The sequence below is a fragment of the Pagrus major genome, chromosome 4 (assembly GCF_040436345.1).
Source record: "Pagrus major chromosome 4, Pma_NU_1.0".
NCBI classification, from domain to species: Eukaryota; Metazoa; Chordata; class Actinopteri; order Spariformes; family Sparidae; genus Pagrus; species Pagrus major.
In genome coordinates this window covers 11,174,954-11,195,978 of record NC_133218.1, presented here as the reverse complement: position 1 = coordinate 11,195,978, position 21,025 = coordinate 11,174,954, and the positions used below count along the sequence as shown (strand labels likewise).

At 38.4% G+C, this 21,025-nt stretch overlaps 1 protein-coding gene across 1 annotated transcript in view; it reads right to left on the bottom strand.

Moving 5' to 3' along the window:
• The window catches only part of ano1a (anoctamin 1, calcium activated chloride channel a), a 65,532-nt gene that overhangs the window by 12,816 nt on the left and 31,691 nt on the right, over positions 1-21,025 (bottom strand). The window contains exons 5-15 of the mRNA XM_073464614.1: positions 19,787-19,841; positions 17,926-17,977; positions 15,100-15,155; positions 14,743-14,784; positions 11,594-11,658; positions 10,863-10,997; positions 7,023-7,183; positions 5,518-5,603; positions 4,101-4,112; positions 1,508-1,579; positions 151-225 (exon numbers count right to left, since the gene is read on the bottom strand). Of these exons, the coding sequence (XP_073320715.1) occupies positions 151-225; positions 1,508-1,579; positions 4,101-4,112; positions 5,518-5,603; positions 7,023-7,183; positions 10,863-10,997; positions 11,594-11,658; positions 14,743-14,784; positions 15,100-15,155; positions 17,926-17,977; positions 19,787-19,841 (811 nt within the window). The remainder of the gene's footprint in view (positions 1-150; positions 226-1,507; positions 1,580-4,100; positions 4,113-5,517; positions 5,604-7,022; positions 7,184-10,862; positions 10,998-11,593; positions 11,659-14,742; positions 14,785-15,099; positions 15,156-17,925; positions 17,978-19,786; positions 19,842-21,025) is intronic.

Sequence of the window (21,025 nt, the reverse complement as noted above, 5' to 3'; positions counted from 1 at the left end):
GAAAATATTTGAACTAGAACCCTGCTGTCCCTCACTCTTGAGATGTGTGAATCTGGAAGTAATTCAGGGTGACTAAAAATGATATATTACTGCTTCAAAATATCATACACATGTTAGACATACAGGGGCTGCAGAGAGACTGAGACTCACCATGAAGCCCATCATGACCACAGTAGTCAGGTAGGCCGGCATTCTGTCTGTACATGTCAGCTTCACCTTCTCCCCCTGAAACACACATGCACACACGCACGCACGCACACACACACACACACACACAGCACAGAGAGGGAATTATGCGAAGGACATAAAGTACACAGCATATCTGAGATGTGTGTGTGTTAATATGTGTGTTTCTGCTACCACCGCTTCATGTCTTTCAGTTAGTAACAGCTCATATGCCCTGTGCTTACAGATGCACACAGCACACCAACACACACACACACACACACACACACACACACACACACACACACACACACACACACACACTATGGCTGCAGTGGAGCACAGCTAATTCCGCCCCGAGTTATCATGTCACATTCAAGGCTACTGAGAACTGGGTCAGAAGGCTCAGGCGACTGTCTGTGTGTTGTGTATTTGACTCAAAGAAGGATGTGACCTTGTGCAGACAAAAGGCAATAGACATGTAATCATGCTTGATCCTGAACCTTGTCCGGAGGACTCACCAACATGTCATATTGAACATGTCGTCTCCACTCTCAGAGCTTTGTACATCTTATTAGCAGTATTGAGCAAGTTACTTTCAATATTACTGTGTGTGTAGGGGGATGCATAATTGATTACACTACGTTTTGCATTACTTTCATGAAAATAACTGCACCTAGGTATAACTAGGCATTATATAATGAAAGAGGTTAATATTGTTTCATAGTGGGTAATCAAAGCACAGAAGCTCAAGTTTTTTGCAGTCAATTAGACGTACGGTCCAGCTCGTGAACCCACAGGGTGCACACTAACACTTTTAGCTTTGCATCTACATTGAAGATTTACATATTGAAGAGCTACATATTTTTAAATCAGTTTTGGATCTTTGGGCTTCCAGAGACTTGAATTACGCCGGATGAGCTGTATGGAGCCATTTCATGTTTTTTTTCTCTGTTGTTTTTTTCCCCATCTAAGTCCCCATCTATTACTAGTTGTTTAGGAGAATGCTGCAATGCTGTTTTGCTGTAAAGCTCCATAAATGTTTTGAGGACTACAAAACTTCACCCAACTTTCCATCAGCATGAGAGTGAGTAGATGATCACTGAATTTTTGATTTGTGAGTGAACTGTTTTTTTAAATACTGGGAGTTTGAGGTAGTCCCACAAATTATTATTAATACAAAAAATAAAACAACTAAGTTTTTGTATTGTCTGATCTCTGAAGATGTCGGTTAGTGCTTTTTAAGAGTACTCATCTTATAGTGCACATATGACACAGGTAACATTTTACCAAACCTGGATGACTGAGAACCTTCATCAACATTTTTATAAATCAGTCTTACCTTCGGAGTTGAATGTTCCTGTTTCAATGTCTTTTGCATGACCCGGAACTCGTACTCCGCTCGGTTGTGGTCCTTGAAGAGAAATCAGTGTAGATGTTACATTTCCTGATATTACTGTATGTTAGTAAGCAGGGTACAAGACAATAAACAGTAGAGAAGATCCTTATGGAATTTCAGAATAGAAAAGAACAGCAGCCTGTTAGTAAGGTTTGCAAAATGGTGTTTAAATTCAAGTACAGCACCCTGTGCAAGAAAAGAGAGAAATGCACCGACCCAATGAGCACAAAGACTAGAAACAGTTAGCAGAATGCTCAAATATACAGTAGTTCCATTAAAAACAATGTAAATGCTAAATGATGGTGAATGTTAGCAGATGGTAGAATGTTTGTTCTACCAGTCTGTGGTAGTCAGTGTTAACGTATTTGCTGTCATGTGGGGCAACAGGGTGTGGGGAACAGAATCAACAAGCTCATCAGGAAGCTTGGCTCTGTCCTGGGGATGGAGCTTGATATTTGGCAGTGGTGTCAGTGACAGAAGACTGTGCAAATTGAGGGGCATCATGGACAATGACTCTCACCCTCCTCACAACTACAGCAGCAGACTATAACCACCACAACGCACAACAGAACACCATAGGAAATGTTTTCTTCATGTGGCTATCAAACTGATCTACCTCAGGCAGAGAGATGGACAGCACAGACATGGGGTGCTCATTTCAGCTCTGTTCAGTTAAATCTTCCTCTGGACGACAATCATTAAAACTCTCCGATTTGTACATCAGATATATACAGAGATATACATAGTTAAATGCCATTTTCTCAACCATAACTGTTCATTTCTTGACACAAGATTTAGTTTAGATTTGGACCACTGACCACTGGTTGATATTTAATATCAGGACTTTTAACTGGTGTACATTTTTTGGAATGGTGTATTATTTGGATCTCCACTTAACCGTTAACCTGCTGACTTTTTTGATCATAACCGTAAGTTGAATATTTGAAGAAAGTCTGTTGCTAGGTGTGTCTCAATCAAAACAAAACAAAAGACAAAGGCCGAGTGTTGTGTGGGGAGAGCCAGGCGGAGCGGGAGGGCAGAGCCGTTGCTCAGCTGCTCAGAGCCAGCCCTTCTGGAGGAAGAAACACCCTGAGTCACATCAGGTCATGAGTCGTTTACCGACAGGGGAGGGGAAATTAAGTTTACTTCATGAACATAACTGTACAGAAGAGAGGGGAAAAAGAAGTGAGAGACAACCACTATTGCGGGTTAAAATCTATCTGATGTGACTTAGGCACAAAACAAATGTTCAGGGGCAAAGTAATAATTTAAAGTTTTATACAGTTGCCGACTTCCTTCATCATTCTCTGACTCACTCCTGGGAGTTCTAGCAACAGGCAACCGATTGAAACACACTGTTACCTTAAGTAAACTTCTTCTTCTTCAGGTTTGAGCATTGTTGGAAACATTTGAGATAATGTAAGTACACAACTCAACAAACACATTTGTTATACATTGTTGCAAATCAATAAGCTGAGCGGAGTTTAAATAAAGCTCTGTACAGCTGAAAGGAACTGCAGAGCCAGGTAAGACCTTTCTGTGTTTAAACACTGCAGGTGACTACTTTCCAGCTACACAGTATTTTTTACTGATCAGTGAAGACTTTTTTTTTACAATTCAAAAGAGTGTACTCATGACTATGATTCAAACGTAAGTAAAGGGGCAAATTAGAACCAGCTACCCTGTGTGTCTGATCTCTCTTGCTCCTGTTCAAGGTTTTGTGGATTTTGGAGAAACATATTTTCAGGTCTTTGAGAAATTGATGTGTTTGACTACCACGGTCTTCCCAGCCAACATGTTCATGTGGGCCCCATAAGGGCTCAAAGTGAGCTGAGAGCACATGAGCTGGAACTGTGGAAACTATGTGGGGCTCCTCCTCCTCCTCAATACCAGCATATGCCATTTTTCAAGTCTGGAAATTACAGAAGGAGAAATTGTTCCCACAAATTACCTTTAACATAGAATTTGTTTGTCTTTCTTAAATCAAAAACTACAAAATAAGGCTGAGTAGTTCCCGCTTGAGCCACAGGGTAGCCCTATTTAGATCCTTTAATAAGGTTTTTTAAAAGGTGCTTAGCCCATATTTTGCACTGCTTCTTCTATTTGTTGTTATTACTTCACACTGTCCACACATGCATGTGTGTGGCTTGTTTTATGAGTGTGGAGGGAATAGTCGTCTCTGTTTGACAGGAAAAAATAAAAAAATAGAAAAGTAAAGGTTAAAAGAGGAGAGAGACAAGAGCTATAAGTCAACTAACTGGCCTGTCAACTCTGCTGCTGTTCGGAGACATAAATGACAGCAACAGTATTGGATGGCCAGCATCAGGATGAATCTTAGAGAGAAAAAGGAAAGCTACAGACAAACCCTACACAGGAGCAAAGAGATAAAGAAGATGTCAAGTGTAAAGCTCTCAGGCAGATTGTTAGACACCTTGAGGGAGAAGATGTTACTGTTAGCGACTGTAGAACAGATCTACAGCAGTGAGTCAAAAAGGAAAGAAGGTAGGTTTAAATATGAGATGAGTTGGATCCAAACCTTATGTTCCTCCTGTAAAATACAACACAAACACAAACACATTAGGAGAAGATGTCAGTCAGCAGTCATTGTCTTTATAGAAAAATGATGAGAATTAAACATCTGTCATAAAAAAGGTAGTAGTGCACTGTTCCATTTTATTATGAATTTAAAAGAAAAATGGTTTTAATACTGATGTCTGAGGCTTTGTGTGGGAACATTTTTGCTGATGGCTGAGTCACAGCAGAGTGCACACAAAAGACAGAGGAGGAACATTCATATGCACATTCTGACACGTGCCTCTATGTCGGCCTCATTACTTTGGAACTGTGCTTTTTAAGCGAAGTGCAGTGAAAAACATCTGTATTCTTCACATGATAAGAGAAGTATTATTTTGAGTTGTTATATGGACTTGAAAATATTCTATAAAAATAAAGGGTTCAGTTTGCAAAATCTGAAATGAAATTTGGAGGTGCTGGAGATATAGAGACTTTTATAGAGTTAGGAAGTGGGAGTGGCCACTGGCTCTGACAGTGATTTCACCAATTCTGTATTCCCATTTCAAATGTTTGCTTTAAAGGGAAGAGCCACCCCTCTCTCTCTTGGATCAAGAGAGGGCTGGCTCAGGAACTAGGCAGTGCTGGTCAAATATGAATCTGTCTGTTTCTCAGCTCAAATGTTTTCAGAAACATATTTTTGTGTACTGTCGAGCTGCTATACAAGAAAAGTGAATACCGCAGCCATTTTGTGCTGTCATGTAGCACCTATTTGAATGTATTTGTGTCTTTCTACCTCATAGACAGCCAAAGCAGTATCCCTACAGCAGCATAATACTTATTTGAAGGTTAAATACATGATATTTTAAACATTAATAAAGGAGCATAGTGGTGCCAGTTGTACGACTATTGGTGCATGTGAGAAACTTTGGAAACAAGTTGTTGAATCTCATTCCCATGTACAGTAGCTTAAGTCTTTTACATTTTATCTAAACAGCACATCATTTCAAAAAACAGTTATCAATCACCTATGTTAATACAAAGGCCGTTTGACCATACCAGTTTTTCTATTTTTCCAAGCACCAATTGTCTCCATTCATTACACTGTGCTGGAAATCAACTTGCTTAGAGTTGAGATGACTTGGAACTTTTAATCTATCAAAAAACATCATGTCTGCACTGATTGTTGTCGAAGCCACAGCAGCCACGTTATAACATGATAATGCATTTAAAAGTGCGGGTGAATTTGAAAGGGCCACACTGTATTAGCACACAACAATAATGTTGCTTTTAAAACAATTAAAGCATGATGACTGATGGATGACAAGTCTCAGTGTTTTAAGCGAATAATCACACTTATTGAACCTCTGTTTTTAACCGTACACTCATGACTGTAAATCTTTCAAAAAAGCATAGAAAAGGCATTTGTGGTGTTATCTCACCTCCTCCTCCTCTCCGAAGCCTGTTAGGTCCCAGACATAGTTCAGTCGCATCTGCCGTCTCTTCCAGTGCTCCATGAAGAGAACCGCTATATAACCAAGCACACAGCAAGCTAAAAGAAGGCTCAAACATAAGCTGTCTCTGCACACTTTTCTCTATAGACACATCTGCCATCTAAAAATAATATGGAATATAAAATGTGACATGCACGTTTTCTTATTGTCAATCTTTCTGTATGGACATGTATCTAAAATATTTCACAAAATGACTATAAAGTTATGTACGAATACTGTATCTTCTGTACTGTATGGTCACTTGTAGACTGTTCAACTATGTAGGGTTCTCTAGGAATATAAAGGGTTATTTATAGAGATGCACAATATGGATTTTTTCAGCCGATACAATAACTGATAATTACCTGACTCTCATGGCCATTATTGGGCTGATAACTTATCTGTTCAATATATATCGTACATCTCTAGTTATTTATTAATGTTAAACATGATTAACAGCTGTTGTGACTAATTGTAATCTTATCTCACTAATCTCTACTAATCTCACTGATAATTGTGGTGTTTACAATTAAATTGAAAATACAATTAACAATAAATCCCCCACCAATAATGCTATTTTCCATCTCTCACTACTTTCTGACTTCCCTTCCCTCTCTGTGGCTCTCAGATTAAAAACCCATTGGTTCCTGATGTAGATCTTTAAGAAACTGACCACATGCTATATATTTGTGTCATTAAAAGAAAATGTCATTCATTAATACATTCCTGAAACAGCTGGCATTGCCACTGGGTTACTATTTTCAGTGGTGGATTAATTGACATTTGGTGCAATAGTGAGTGCTTGGAACAGCAGGACATTGTATATGGGATTGAGTCAAAATAATTTACAGTGTGTGTGTTGAAGGTAATGAAGGAACATGTCACCCAGTGCAACAGAGTGGCTCAGTGATGTGTTTTTAATAGTCTTTGGACAACAACAGAGCTCTATGGCACAGAGAATGAAGATCAGGCTATGATACATATACAATACTTTGTTATTAACGATAAGGCTACAAATTTCATCATGATGAAGTACTTTCTATTTGTATACAAGCACACTCATGTTGCCATTTCACTAATGCAATAATTTATCTGATGGTATTCTCCTTTATCAGGTCTACAGTGAATCCTGATGGCTGCTGAGCTGTGACTCTGTCTGTGACTAGCTTCATCACCTCACATAGCACCTCACTGGTCTGAAGTCTTGCTGCTGCTAACAGATGGCAGCGCAGTTTGGCAGGACATGAGAGGCGGAACAGCTCAGTGTGTACTCAGGGGCTACCTTTGTGGATTCCAATTGTAAATTTCTTGGCGTTTCAGGTGTATTACATCTCTACCAAAGCTGCCCTGGATGGATTAAATATTACTATCTATTAACTGGAACATTTCCAGCAATGCTAATCTGTTGAGTCTTTGGTTGCTGTTTATTTGATTGGATGTGAATGTGTCCTTACCCCAGAGGGCCATGAAGATGGAGAAGAAGACGGTGGCTGGGTTGTCAAAGAGGTGGCTGGCTCGAGCTGTGCCGCACGCTGTCACCAGCTTCCAGTAGCTGCAGGCGCGGTCACACAGTGGACACATGGTGATGTTGTTCCTGTGATCACAAATCTCCATACTGGCAAAACAGGGATGGAAGAGATGAATTATTCCAAGCCATAACATAACATAACATAACATAACATAACATAACATAACATAACATAACATAACATAACATAACATAACATCACAACACAACACAACACAAAAAACACAACACAACACAACATAACATAACATAACATAACATGATACAACATAATATGACATAACATAACATGACATAACATAACATAACATAACATAACAACACAACCAAACACAACATAACATAACATAACATGATACAACATAATATGACATAACATAACATGACATAACATAACATAACATAACAACACAACACAACCCAACACAACATAATATAACATAACATGATACAACATAATATGACATAACATAACATGACATAACATAACATAACAACACAACCAAACACAACATAACATAACATAACATAACATGATACAACATAATATGACATAACATAACATAACATGATACAACATAATATGACATAACATAACATGACATAACATAATATAACAACACAACACAACCCAACACAACATAATATAACATAACATGATACAACATAATATGACATAACATAACATGACATAACATAACAACACAACATAACATAACATAACATAACATAACATAACATAACATAATATAATATAACATAACACAACACACATAACATAATACATCATAAGATAACATAGCATAACATAACATAACATAACATAACATAACATTTTATGGTCAAAAGTAATCTTTGTTTTATTTACTGTTTTTGTGTCTGTGTCTGTTTTTCACTGATAAGTTCTGGGTCACCAGTTATGAGAAGTTGCATTGGATACTTTTATTGCATCAATGTGGAGCAAAAATTAAAAACAAATCTAGTTTTGCTGTTAAACAGTTATACTCATTGATTTTAACCACTGCTCATTATGGCTCCCTAAAATATTCAATGGAGAGGAACCTCAGTTTAAACAGCATGGCAAAATCTCTTACGGTCAAAACACTGATGAAGGCTGGATGGCCGTAGAAGTTTTATGTACTGCCAGACAGATGACTAATCAAAAGACATATCCCTGAGTGTGACCATCTCTTTTTTTATATGAATACATGTGTCTAGGATAATGCACCAGCTGGTCGTTTTTTGGGTTTATTCACAAATGAACCTGAAAATTCTATTGCCTCATGATATACACTGTATCATCATATTGCCAAACACTAATTGCCATGCTCTGTGTATGTAAAGCCTGTAATGACTTGGTGTGGCAAGACGTCTAAAGCTTTAGAGTATGTTTATGTTAAACGGTGGAGTTATTTTGAGGGTGCAGTCTAAGCCTGGTGTTTATAAAGATTCACCCAAGAGATCTCTATCTCAACAAGTTATTTTGTGTGCCATTGATTTCCTAAACTGCCAGTGGGTTATAATGTATTACAAGCTACAAAAGTGTTGGCTGGTAATGTTTTCACATTGTGAGTCTGTCATCATGTGGTACTGGAGACACCTATGGAAACTATCAGAGAAGGGATTTTGAGTACTTTGGCTGATGTTAATCTGTTTTTCTGTCTGTGGACAGATTTTGAAAGTGCTATAGTGTCACAATTGTGCAAGACGCAGTCACGAAACATGTTGAAGATATGACCCATGACTACTCAGTACTCATAGGCACTTGATTCTTGAAAATTCTTGTGGCAACTTAATTTGCATTGGAAACAAGCTTTCTAAGGTATTTTTCAGAAAATAATATCTTGGACTCATGGAAATGTGCGATCAGTGAGACAAGTCAAAATGCTAAACTTCACTTTTTTTTTTTTACAGCACGGGAAAGTTATTGCAAATAAATGATGTTCGTTCACTGAGTAGAATGTGATTTAAAAAATAAAAGTTGTAAAAGTTGAAAGTGCCATCAGCTTTTCATGCTGGTACAGTTCAAGTGCGGATGGACAGACAGCTAAAACATAAATGAAAATGTTTACAGTAAACACAACCTCTGCCAAAGACAAGACATTTCAGATATCTACCAAGGTCGGTCCACAGCACCATCCAAAGTGTCATTAAATGTGTTTCCTAGCCCTGTTTACAGACTCAAGGATCAGACAGCTCCTGATTTAAATAATATTTTATCACATTTTATATGTTATTTTATCTATGTATACAGCCCTGCTTAATAGGCAACCCTGCTTAACAGCATCGCAAAGACCTAAAATTAGGTCCTTCCTGTCCACGGCTGACGCAGAGATGCTGATTCATGCCTTTGTTTCGTCTAGGCTGGATTATTGCAATGCCTTATTATCAGGTCTACCGCATGAGAGCACTAAAAGTCTTCAAATGGTTTAAATGCTGCAGCTAGAGTCTTAACACGTACAAGAAAATTTGATCATATTACATCAGCCTCACTGCACTGGCTCCCAATTCATGTCAGATCAGACTTTTAAGGTGCTGCTGATGACATACAAAACTGTACACGTCCTTGCCCCGTTGTACATGTCTGTCATTAAATCACATATTCCACATTGTGCATTACGCTCTCAGAATTCAGGGCTCCTGATGGTTCCCAGGGTTAAAAAGAAGTCAGCTGGCTGCAGGGCTTTCTCCTATCGGGCCCCCTTCCTCTGGAATAACCTCCCAGCTGACATCAGACAATCTGCTTCTACTGACGCCTTTAAATCTAAACTCAAAACTCACTTCTTTGATTTAACATTTAACTCGTCATAATGGGTTGATCTTAGTCTCAATGAGTCTCTTACCTATAGTATTAGAATTCACATTGTCTTGCCGACAAGAAACAATCTATTCATTCTGATTAACATTGCATTTCTCTGACTTTGTTGTCTCGTGTGGCTCCCGTTGCCTCACATATTAACGGCTCTGGATTGCCATACCCTGGACTCCGCTGGATCATTGCTCTCCTCTGTTTTACTATCTCCTTATGTCTGTATTTCTGTAAAATAGCAAAAAGTTTTCTTTTTTACTGCTAATTATCTTGTGTGGCCTGCCCTCTTCCAGGTCACCACGGTGGACAGGAGGTCATGTGGCTCAGGCACCACTTGGTGATGCCTCGTCCTGCTCAGTTGACCTCCTGGATCCACACACTTTACATATATCATATCATTTGTATCAGATATTCTGTCAGTGCAACTTGTAAACTGTGATCTTGTTGTTCTTTTCTGTACATGCAACATCTATTGCATGTCTGTCCGTCATGGGAGAGGAATCCTTCCTCTGTGGCTCTTCCTGAGGTTTCTTCCATCTTTTCTCCCTGTTAAAAGTTTTTCCTCACTCGAATCGAGGGTCTTAGGACAGAGGATGTTGTTCACTGTACAGGCTGTAAAGCCCATTGAGGCAATGTGATTGTGATTTTGGGCTAAATAAATAAAATTGATTTGATTTGATTTGATTTGACAAGTTTTCAAATTGACTTTGATGGAGATACACACTAATTTGGGTCTTATTTGAAGGATTTTTGACACAACTGTAAAAATATAAACCAAAAAAATGGCCAATCTCAGTAAAAAGAGAAAGAAAACAGCATTATTTCAGACATAAAAGAAAAAAAAAGAAAATTATTTTCAAATACATAAAGTTTAGCAATAGCTGAACAAAAACAAAACAAAAGCATCGACAAAGATTTGTATGTGTGTGTGTGTGTGTGTGTGTGTCTGTTGTGTACCTCGGTACGTTATCGTCAACAGTGGCACAGCCGTAGAGGAATACAATGACTCCAACGATGGCTGCAGGGATCAGCATCTGTGTGTAGACTCCTAACCAGGCAAAATACAGTCCAACCTTCTCACCAAAATACTTCCTGTTGGAGGAGACAAAGGTGCAATATTTAAACATCAATACGTCACCGTCTAATCAAATCACGTAATACCTTACCTTTACCAAATGACTTCATGGTCAACATGATTAGGTAACATATGTCAACAGAAAAAGATTTGTCCCTTCCTGCTGTCTTTGGAACGTCAGAAAAAATAAACCTCTCACTTCCTCCAACAACTGCATAACCACACTTTCTGCAGTATTTTAAACGGCATCATTTTATAAAACATGAAACCATAAACTGCTGACATGATGAATTGATTATGCTTGTTATCTGTAATGTGAAACATCAGTAGCACAGTCCCTTAGGTTGGTGGGTTTGATAAGGAAGTACATCAGATTCAGCTCTTATTCCCATTCTCTTTCCTGGACCACAGTCAGCTCAGCTCATGACTATTGCTTTTGTAGAGCATCAGCGGAGCATCAATTAGCTTGTGAGAGTCCTCATCTATCTTTCCTGCCTGCAGGCTTGTGGAGGCAGTTCATACTGCTGTGAGAGCACCAGCCGTGGCAGACATATTGCAAGAATTCTGGAAATGTGTTTGTAATTCACCCGAAGAGCACTGCTATGGATCTGACCTGATGAGTCCAATAGGCTGGTACTTGTAGAAGACACTGTAGCTGGCCCACTCCTCGTATAGCAGCTGTGAAGAGATACAGGAGGCCATAATTACCATAAATACTCATACATTATATAATATATGAGAGAAACGCCATTATCTTATAGTTTGTCTGCACATTTTAGTGAATCTGCTTTAAATGCTGTTTGTATTTAAAGCAAATAAAAGAAACCATCTATGTCTACCTTGATATAATCAATAAAATGTATATTCTATAACAGAAGTATTGTGTTTCTCTGTCTATCCTCTAAATACATTCAGTTCCTTCTACTTTGTTTTACATTTGATCAGTATTATGTAGGGATGTACCAAGCAATTATTATTATGATTAAGCTATTGATTTTGGAACCAGTGAGGCTAAGTTTTGGTAATGAAGCTAATGAATTGACTCGATTTAGCTCTAGTGTTAAGTCACTTTGCTACCAAAAGAAACATGCTGACCTGTACATAAGAACATTTCCCAATGCTAACATGCTAGCTTAACAGTTGTGAGTACTTACATTAGGCATGTTCATTGTTTACAATTGTTATATGATAATGTTAGGTGATTTCTTACATTTGATTAAGACATGATGTAGTTTCATATTCATTCATTCATTCATCCTTTATTTAAATCTCGAAAAATCATTGAGGGCAGGCCCTCATTTTCAATGATGGTGAGAGCACAAATAAAAGAAGAATAGGTGCAAAAATGTGATAACAAACAGAAACAGCGAACATAATCACAGAGTGAATAAACAGAATGGGTACACAGTAATGATAACAGATAAGAAGCAATATGACAGAATACAAATAAAATGGACAAAGTGCTTGAAAATGACAAGAAACTGCAAACGAACATGACACAACACAAATAAAACAGAGGTGCATAGAAGATAAATGGCAGACAACCATACAGGACAGCAAGTAGTTACATTCAAATGCTGAGTAGTTTGAAATCAAGGTCTTAAACTGACCTTTAGGTATAACTGTATCAAGTTTGAATGTACGTTGTAAAATGTTCTGAGTGTATGGAGCACTGAAACTGAAAGCAGTTTTCCCAAATGTAGTGTTTACCTGGGGAACTTGGAGCATTATACAATCACTAGAGCGTGTTGAATAGTGACTCGATGACCAGTTTAATAAAGAGCTGATATATGGTGGCATATATAAAGGACTTAAAAAGAAACAGAAACCAATGGCTGTCACGTCTCACTGTTAAAGGTGCCCATCCGACTTTTTCATATAGAATACACTGAGTGGAATAACAGTCACCAGGAAAGCATCTGAGGGCGGAGTGATAAACCAACTCTAGTGGAGTAAGAGTGGAGACAGAGGCATGTCTTTAGATAACATCACCATAATCCAGGACAGATAAAAAGACAGCTTCAGTTATCTGTTTTCTACAGAACATGGGGAAAGTAGTTCTGTTTCTATATAAATAACCCATTTTTTGTCTTAGCTTGCTAACAAGTGTGTTAATATGAAATTTAAATGCGAGTTTCTGATCCAACCAGATACCCAAATATTTGTATTCAGAAACCCTTATAATACAATATAGTGAGTGATGACAATAATGTGCTCGCTACACAGCCACTGAGCCTGCTGTTCAGCAGCTAACTCAAAGCACAGTCCTGAGCCAAAGAAAAGCCATGGCAGCAAATGTCTTTATTTAGCATGTATTGTTTTTCAGTTGGATAGTTTCAAAATTAAGCTTGCTCTTGCTGGTTTCTCCAATCTTACTAACCCCAGCTTTAATGACAAGCTCTTACTTATTTATGCTGGTCAGATATTAGACTGTGGGTTTTAAAGGATTTATAATTGTGTGCACCACTGTACATCACAGCCAGTTCTCTAATACACTAAAGACATATACATAAATTATACTTGCTATCATATTTGCATATGTCTTATAAATCCACTGATGCAGCACATTCACAGTTACGTATTTTACACATGCAACAACGCTTAGCTTTCGGAGTGAGACCACAACAGTTATATCACACATTCAAAAGGAGGTGCTGAGTGAAAAGAAATCAATGCAGTCAAAAACAAACCTGCAGGCTTGACACCAGATCACCATTTATTTTATAAACAGGCCACATTCCAATCCACTGCATTTGTGTACACGCTCTATTCCGACTACCACAAAGCTAAAAGCACATAAGTCACTGTGGAACACTGACAACACAATAATACATTGAATTCACAGGCTGAGCAGTGAAGTGCGAGATGAGAAGTGTAGGCTTTTAACCAGGAGAGACAGGCCCAGAGGACCGATCAGATTAAGCCCACGATTATGTTCAGCCTGGAATCTCAGCACTCTCATTCCTACAGCTGTGGAAAACCTATATCTTAAACATGTATACTGATATGGGATTGTGATTTCTAGTATATTGCCGTGGAGGCACTTGAAAGCATCAAGCTAAAGCTTTTCTGTTTCTTGAGAATAACAGAGGGGAAGACATTAGGCTGTTGCCTTAGTGACACACAGCCTACAGTATAATTACTGAGAGTGTTAGCATGGGAGGATATGACTTCAGACACAGCATGTGTTCTTATTTTCCTGCCAATTGCCAAGTTAATTTTATTCATGTACAGTAGGAGGAAAAGGAACAGACATACAAGATGCTGTAATGTTAGCATGATAGTCTGTTATGCCTCATCAATCATTATTTACAACAATCCCTAATGGTGCAATTACTAATGATAGTCACTTACAGTACTGTGTATCCACAGTCTTTTTGATTAAATATTTTTATTTTAAGGGGTAAGCAGTTTGAGCCACCTAGTTTTATAAATAAACATTCATTTTACATTAATCATATTCTTGGCTCTGAGTTTGGCCATAAATATACATGAACATGAATCTTTGAGGAAAATGTCTGGTAAGAAACAGCTTGAGAGCTGACACATCATTCAGTCATTTTATTGTTATGGGTTGTTTTAAAATACATGATGTGACAATGTTTGTGTGTATCTCATGCTATAAAGAGTTGCCCTTTAATTGATCAAATTAAAACTCTAAAATCAATTATTTCCATTTTCTTGGGGCTGATAGATGAGCATTTGTTAATTGACTGCTGGTGTATTGACATCTGATTCAATTTATTGACTGGTGCTACTTACCTTCCTGTCATTAGGTTCTGCATTCACACCCTCGATCTCTCCCTTTAACACAAACATGTACATACACAGACACACACACACAGCTTGTTAAATTTTCAATTAATTCACTTTGTTCATCATGCATATAATAAATTGTGCCTTTAATTTAACACCAACTTATTAATTGTCATTTGTCACACACCTGAGAGTAAATTTACTCACAAATAAGATTATTTTACATAGATTACTGAGTGCAAGCAGCAGAAAGTTTGGTGAATTTAATATCAGAACCTCACTGAATTGGAATAATTTTCTATGCTTTACATAAAGAACAAGTGATTAAGCGTTCTCAAGCCATGAGGGGATGGTGATACTCACATCATGCAGAGGATATGCAGATGTATAGACACCATTAGCCAGCAGACTGGTGATCCCTGTAAGTATGAGTAGGCATATTCAACAGGATTATAAACCAGGAAGAAACACACACACAAACACACACACACACGCACTCACGCACGCACACACACACACACACACACACACACACACACACACACACACACACACACACACACACACACACACACACTTATCAGTGTAGAACTCAGCCGAAGAAAATTGCACCCACATTTAAACTTGGATACTGCATGACTGATGTTATATTACCTCTTTGGAGTTCCAACATAAGACTTCATGGTGGGCTTTCAATTTTTAGGGCCCGAGCAGTGAAACTGCGAGGACCCTATTGTAATTGTAATGATTATTATTATTATTATTATTATTATTATTTTCCTTTGTCCGTAATGATCGCATTTTTCACTGGCTGAACATACCCCAAAAGTCACCAAACTTGGAATATAGATCAGACCTGGCGAAAAATTTTATAATCTGGTGTCGTTCAGAATTTTCACCACTAGGTGGCGCTACAATCAAGGAAAGTGTGTTTTGGCTAATAACTCCCATATACTTTGTTGCACATTCAAAAACCTTATATCCACGCGTTCTGTGAATTCTGCTGAATCTCCTGATAGAGGCCACGCCCATTTGCGCTGGCGTTTTTTTTCGCTAGCTCGCGAAATGTCGCAAACCTACTTTTTCGAACTCCTCCCAGGCAATTTCACTAATTTGCACAAAACTTTGCACACAGCATCTGTGGACCCTTTGGACAAAAAGTTATTAAAAGAATTTTGATATGCCAAAGAATACTCAAGTTATTAAATAACAACTTCCTGTGGATTCGGGTCACAACAGGAAGTGTTGCATATCTCCACATTGGTGCGTCCAAATGACGTGAAACTCAGGATACTACTTCCCCATGAGCCCCTAAGGCTGTGTGCAAAATCTTGGCCCATGACCACTAGGTGGCGCTATTTAAAATGAAGTATTTTATATCTCCACATCGGTTGGCGGGATTAACACAAAACTTGGTACACTCATTGCCACTGCCCTTCTGACGATAGCTGACAAAGGGGTTACCGATCTGACACTAGGTGGCGCTCTGGTGGCAGTTTCATTTTATATTTGGCACTGTGCCCACACCATAACACTTATGGATATGAAATTCATAGGGGTGGTATAGACTGGCCCCTGTAACTCACACACCAAAAATGACCAGCAGGTGGCGCTATTATCAAGAAAAAACGTTTTTTGCTAATTACTCCCACATAATATGGTGCACATCGTTAAACATTATATCTATATGTTCCCTGAATACAGCCGAACCGTGTGATGTAGGCCACGCCCATGTTCGCACTGAATTTCCATTCGCAAATTCGCCAAATGTCGCAAACCTACTTTTTCGAACTCCTCCCAGGCAATTTTTCCAATTTGCACCAAACTTTGCATACAGCATCTGTGGACTCTCCTGACAAAAAGTTATTAAAAGAATTGTGATAGCCTAAAGAACGACCAAAATATAAAACAACAATTTCCTGCACGTTGTGGTAAACCACACAGTCTTGCATATCTTGATGAAATACAGTCCGATTAACACAAAACTTTTTTGATTTGTCTTCCATGCCCACATGAAGGTTTGTGCCAAATTCGGTGCATATCCACCAATAGGTGGCGCTTTTATTGCTAAATGACGAAATGACAGCTTGACTGCCTTCACTTTCATTTCCTCAATGGCAGTTGTTGCAAGTAGAAGCCCCGACAGCAGCATGTCACGACAGCAGCATGCCCCGACAGCAGCGCGCCCCGACAGCAGCACGCCCCGACGCGCGTGGACTGCGAGGGCCCGTTCATCGCTGCTTGCAGCTTTAATTTTAATTGAAACTGAAGGATAATTCTGTTTTTTGTACAAGTTAGGTCTTATTTTTCTATTCATTGTTCTTATTCCTATTGGCTATGATAACACTTCATCCACCACAGTAGTGGCTGAGATCTGGGAACATGGCAACATTACTACAAAAAGTCCACCAGGAAATGACAAGTTGTAAACAAGCCACCAGTTTATCTACATATAAACTACTTTATTTGGTGGTAAAACTGAAAATGAGCGGACCTGAAATAAATTACTCATAATACAGTAAAACTATTTGTACACAATTACAGCAAAAACAGTAGATAAAAGCTAAACAAGAACATCTGTTTGTAAACTGTGATGGATGTTTATAACAGACAGTGTGGGTGATACGATTTACTTTGTTTTTTTATCCAAACAAATCCGGGATTGTTTAAAATCTGTGTGATTATCTCATGCTCATCGCCCTGTCAGACTTCTTGTTAGTTATGTACCAGATCGTTGCCATATATAGTGCCAATGTTTGGCACTATATGTCAAACAACATCAACTATCTGTGATTTTGATGAAACTGGATCATATTTAATAGACAAAATGTCTTCTGGTTTTCCCTCTGATGTCCTCTGACTGCTCTGCCTCAATTGACAGACTTTCCTGACTGACAGATAGCTTTACTTGTTGCTAAAGTATCTACTGTAGCTCAGTTAACCATGAAGGTAGCTGGTTCTGCTTGGTGTACCAGGGAGTGTTGGTGTTCACACACTACAGAAGCTTTTGACCTCCTGGAGGGTTTTGGGGGGTTTTCAGGCCCAGGGCGGTAGGGACCCAATGAAAAATGCTGGCGATGGCGGAGCTAATCCTACTCCCTGCACTCCTCTGTGGTGGTCATTATGCTGTATAGGACCCAGGTTAATTGTATATTGACGTATCCCTTATACTAGAGATATAGGCCTTACCCATGGAGTATTTGGCTCTAGTGCATCTTGTCCTCTTCAGTACCTCATAGACCTGACGATACAACAAAACATTAAAATATTGAACCAAGCAGATTCAGTTTTAAGACATGAGAATGTAGAGGAGGAGAATAAGCTTAACATTTATTTGTATGATAACAGGAGAAATTGCTACAGGGAGAAGGAATCAGGCAAACCGATGAGTTGTGTCTATCTGTCCTCAGAGAGGCTGCTGATGAGAGCTGGAGCTCAGCTGGAACCCAGTGTCTCCTGTGATTGAGCGGCTCCATCCAATAATGAGAAGCCAATCACATTTCCCAGTCATTAGCCAAGCAATGCGAATGCTGTGTAAGCATGTATGTCAATGCAGCAGCACATGTATGATGCAGATTCACAGAATTTATCAGTTTTTCATGAGAGTCACATAGAAGCAGGAGTCATATTGATGGCAAGTAAACAATAGGGAGTACAGGGTGTCGCGGCTATGCTGTTACATTAAAAAAAAAATACAGCATGGCTCATAACTGAACGTAGCATAGCTGCTCCTCACGAATTGGATGAAGCTCTGGTGATCTGTGTGTCTCATAAGAAGTACCAGGTGAAATTTAGCTCCATTATATCTCACTCTATCCAACTCTCTCCGACCATAGGCAGTGGGATTCTGTTGCTCTGTCTGGACCATTAACCTCCTGGTCTAAATGCATCATCCAAACTCTTTTTTGACACTCTATTATCAATAAGAAAGATCTAAGATCTTTTGAAAATCTCTCAAAAAACTGTTCTTTACCATCAACCTCCTTTTTCTTTTTACACCTGAAGTCAGTTATTCAAGCTAATGGAAATCAGTGGAAAAATGCTCTTCTCATACATGAACTCATCAATTATATGATCAGTAAACCCAAATGTTAAGTACTTGTATCCTTGATTTGCAGAAAGTTCCAAGGAGTTACCTTTACGGGTGTTTTGAAGATCTGGAATGTTGACTTTAACTTAAAGAACTGGCAGGAGTCGATTAATTTGAAGTGTTTTGGAAAATGTAGCGCTCTCATCCCAAATTATAACTACCAGATGATTATTTTTAAACATAGTTTATGTGACCTCCAGAAAAGCACTTCCAATTCCAACTTTGTCTCATCCATCTGCACACTGTGTAATAATAATGAAGTGGGAGCCTATTTACATATAATTTGGGCCTGCCCAGATATGATATATTTATGATTTAGAGTTGTATATGGTAAGCGATCTGATGCAAGTGGAACTAGTACTCCTAGTTCTATCTCATGTTTTATTTCAAAATGATTCAGTAATTAATGTTACCAAATGTTAGAGAAGACTTGGAAAGGAAAAAGTTGTTAGTATTAAGAGGAAAGCCTCCCCAGTAACTTCAGATTTCCCAACATATTCTCTCACACACTCACACACTCTCTCTGAATGTCTCTGTAGCTCAAATAAATGATGCAAAGGGAAATACAAGTGACACCTACTGGAAAAAGTTAAATTATTTAAACCACATAAATGAATGTCATAATACAGTGTATGCTTGTATATGCACATGCTTGTATATGTCCAGTATTACAGATGCACACAGAGGCTGATGTTTTTCTGTTAATCTCAGTCTAACCCCCAGTATTACCACACAGTAAAAATAAAACAAGAACTTAAAATGTGATCACTAAAAGGCTGGCCTTTATAATCATAAATGCAACATATCACACACATGCTATCACCATGCTAAAGCAACACTGTTTCTTTTATCTGGAAGAAATATTATATATTATATATTAAATATCATTTATTATTTTATCATTCTGTCCTCCAAAAGGATTCACCTTCCGACCGCTCATCTATTAAAACCAATACTTACTATTGAGCTTCTGGTCTTGGTGTCAAAGAACTTGTCCCTGTCAGACAGATCGAATCTGGCAACACAGAACAAAACAGGTCTAGTCTTAGTTGTAGATCCTGATTGAGTAGACTGATCTTTTTTTTTTTTTACTTCACAGTACATATTGGAAAAAAAGAAGAGAGGAGAGGTGAGATGAATGTCAGTCAACATCTGCAGTGTTAAGCTCTTGTTAATTTGCACTCCACCTATCCCACAGTAACCTCTGTCTAGGCCCTGACTCGCTCCTTATTATTGTTTTAACCCTGACTCTATTTTCTCTGCTTAGCCTACATCATATTTGGTTTTCTACCTCACCTTAGAAAATGTTAGGGTAAGGGGGTGACCTGTTGTTGCTGCCTTAAACTTGGGTCCTAGTTTAGCTTCTAGCCTAGCTTTGCAGCTTTGCATTTTGTCATCCACAGTTAATGTAGCATGTCTTACAAAGCTTAAGTTGTGTTGTATGTGTTCTATGCTGTACAGATTATAATAACCATAACTAAGTTTATTTCTGTACTGCAGAAATATACTTACAGGCATAAGGCAATAAAATGACCAAATAAAGTCAATGGTAAAGCTCTTCAAGGCTAATTTGTTATTTGTGATTTTCTGCCATATGAACTTAACTAGTTGTCATGGACAGATATTGTGGGAGAACAGATTTAAAGAATGTTAATGTGTGGACATAAACTGTAAACCAGGTGACTTTACATTTTCCTTAAAACCATTTGCACCTGCAGAGCCATGCAAGTGTCATGAGGGGGAAAAAAATGTGCGAGAATACATTTGATACTGTACGTTATACTTATTGTGAGCATGAGTTAAAAAAAATGTGTGACAACAGTAAGACTCTGTACATATAAAGGTAATTCTGTAGTACTTCATTTGACAGGTCGTGAAATTTCATGGTAAGTAGGTGGTAATTACCTAACAATATATTTAAAATTTCAACAATCAAGCTCTTTGTCATGTCCTCTGACACGCTCTCCCCCCCCTCCCCCTCTCTCTCTTTCTCTCTCTCTCCCTCTCTCTCACACACACACACATACAATTTCAAAAATATGTTGCTACCTACTTACCATGAATTTTGCAGACCTGTAAAAGAAGTGTTAACCGGTACTTCTTAAAAGAAAAGCACTTGAAATGTATGAACAGAAAGTCTTTTATCAAAATGACTGGACATCTTGTCAGTTAGTCAGTATCATTGCTGGTCTTCACTGA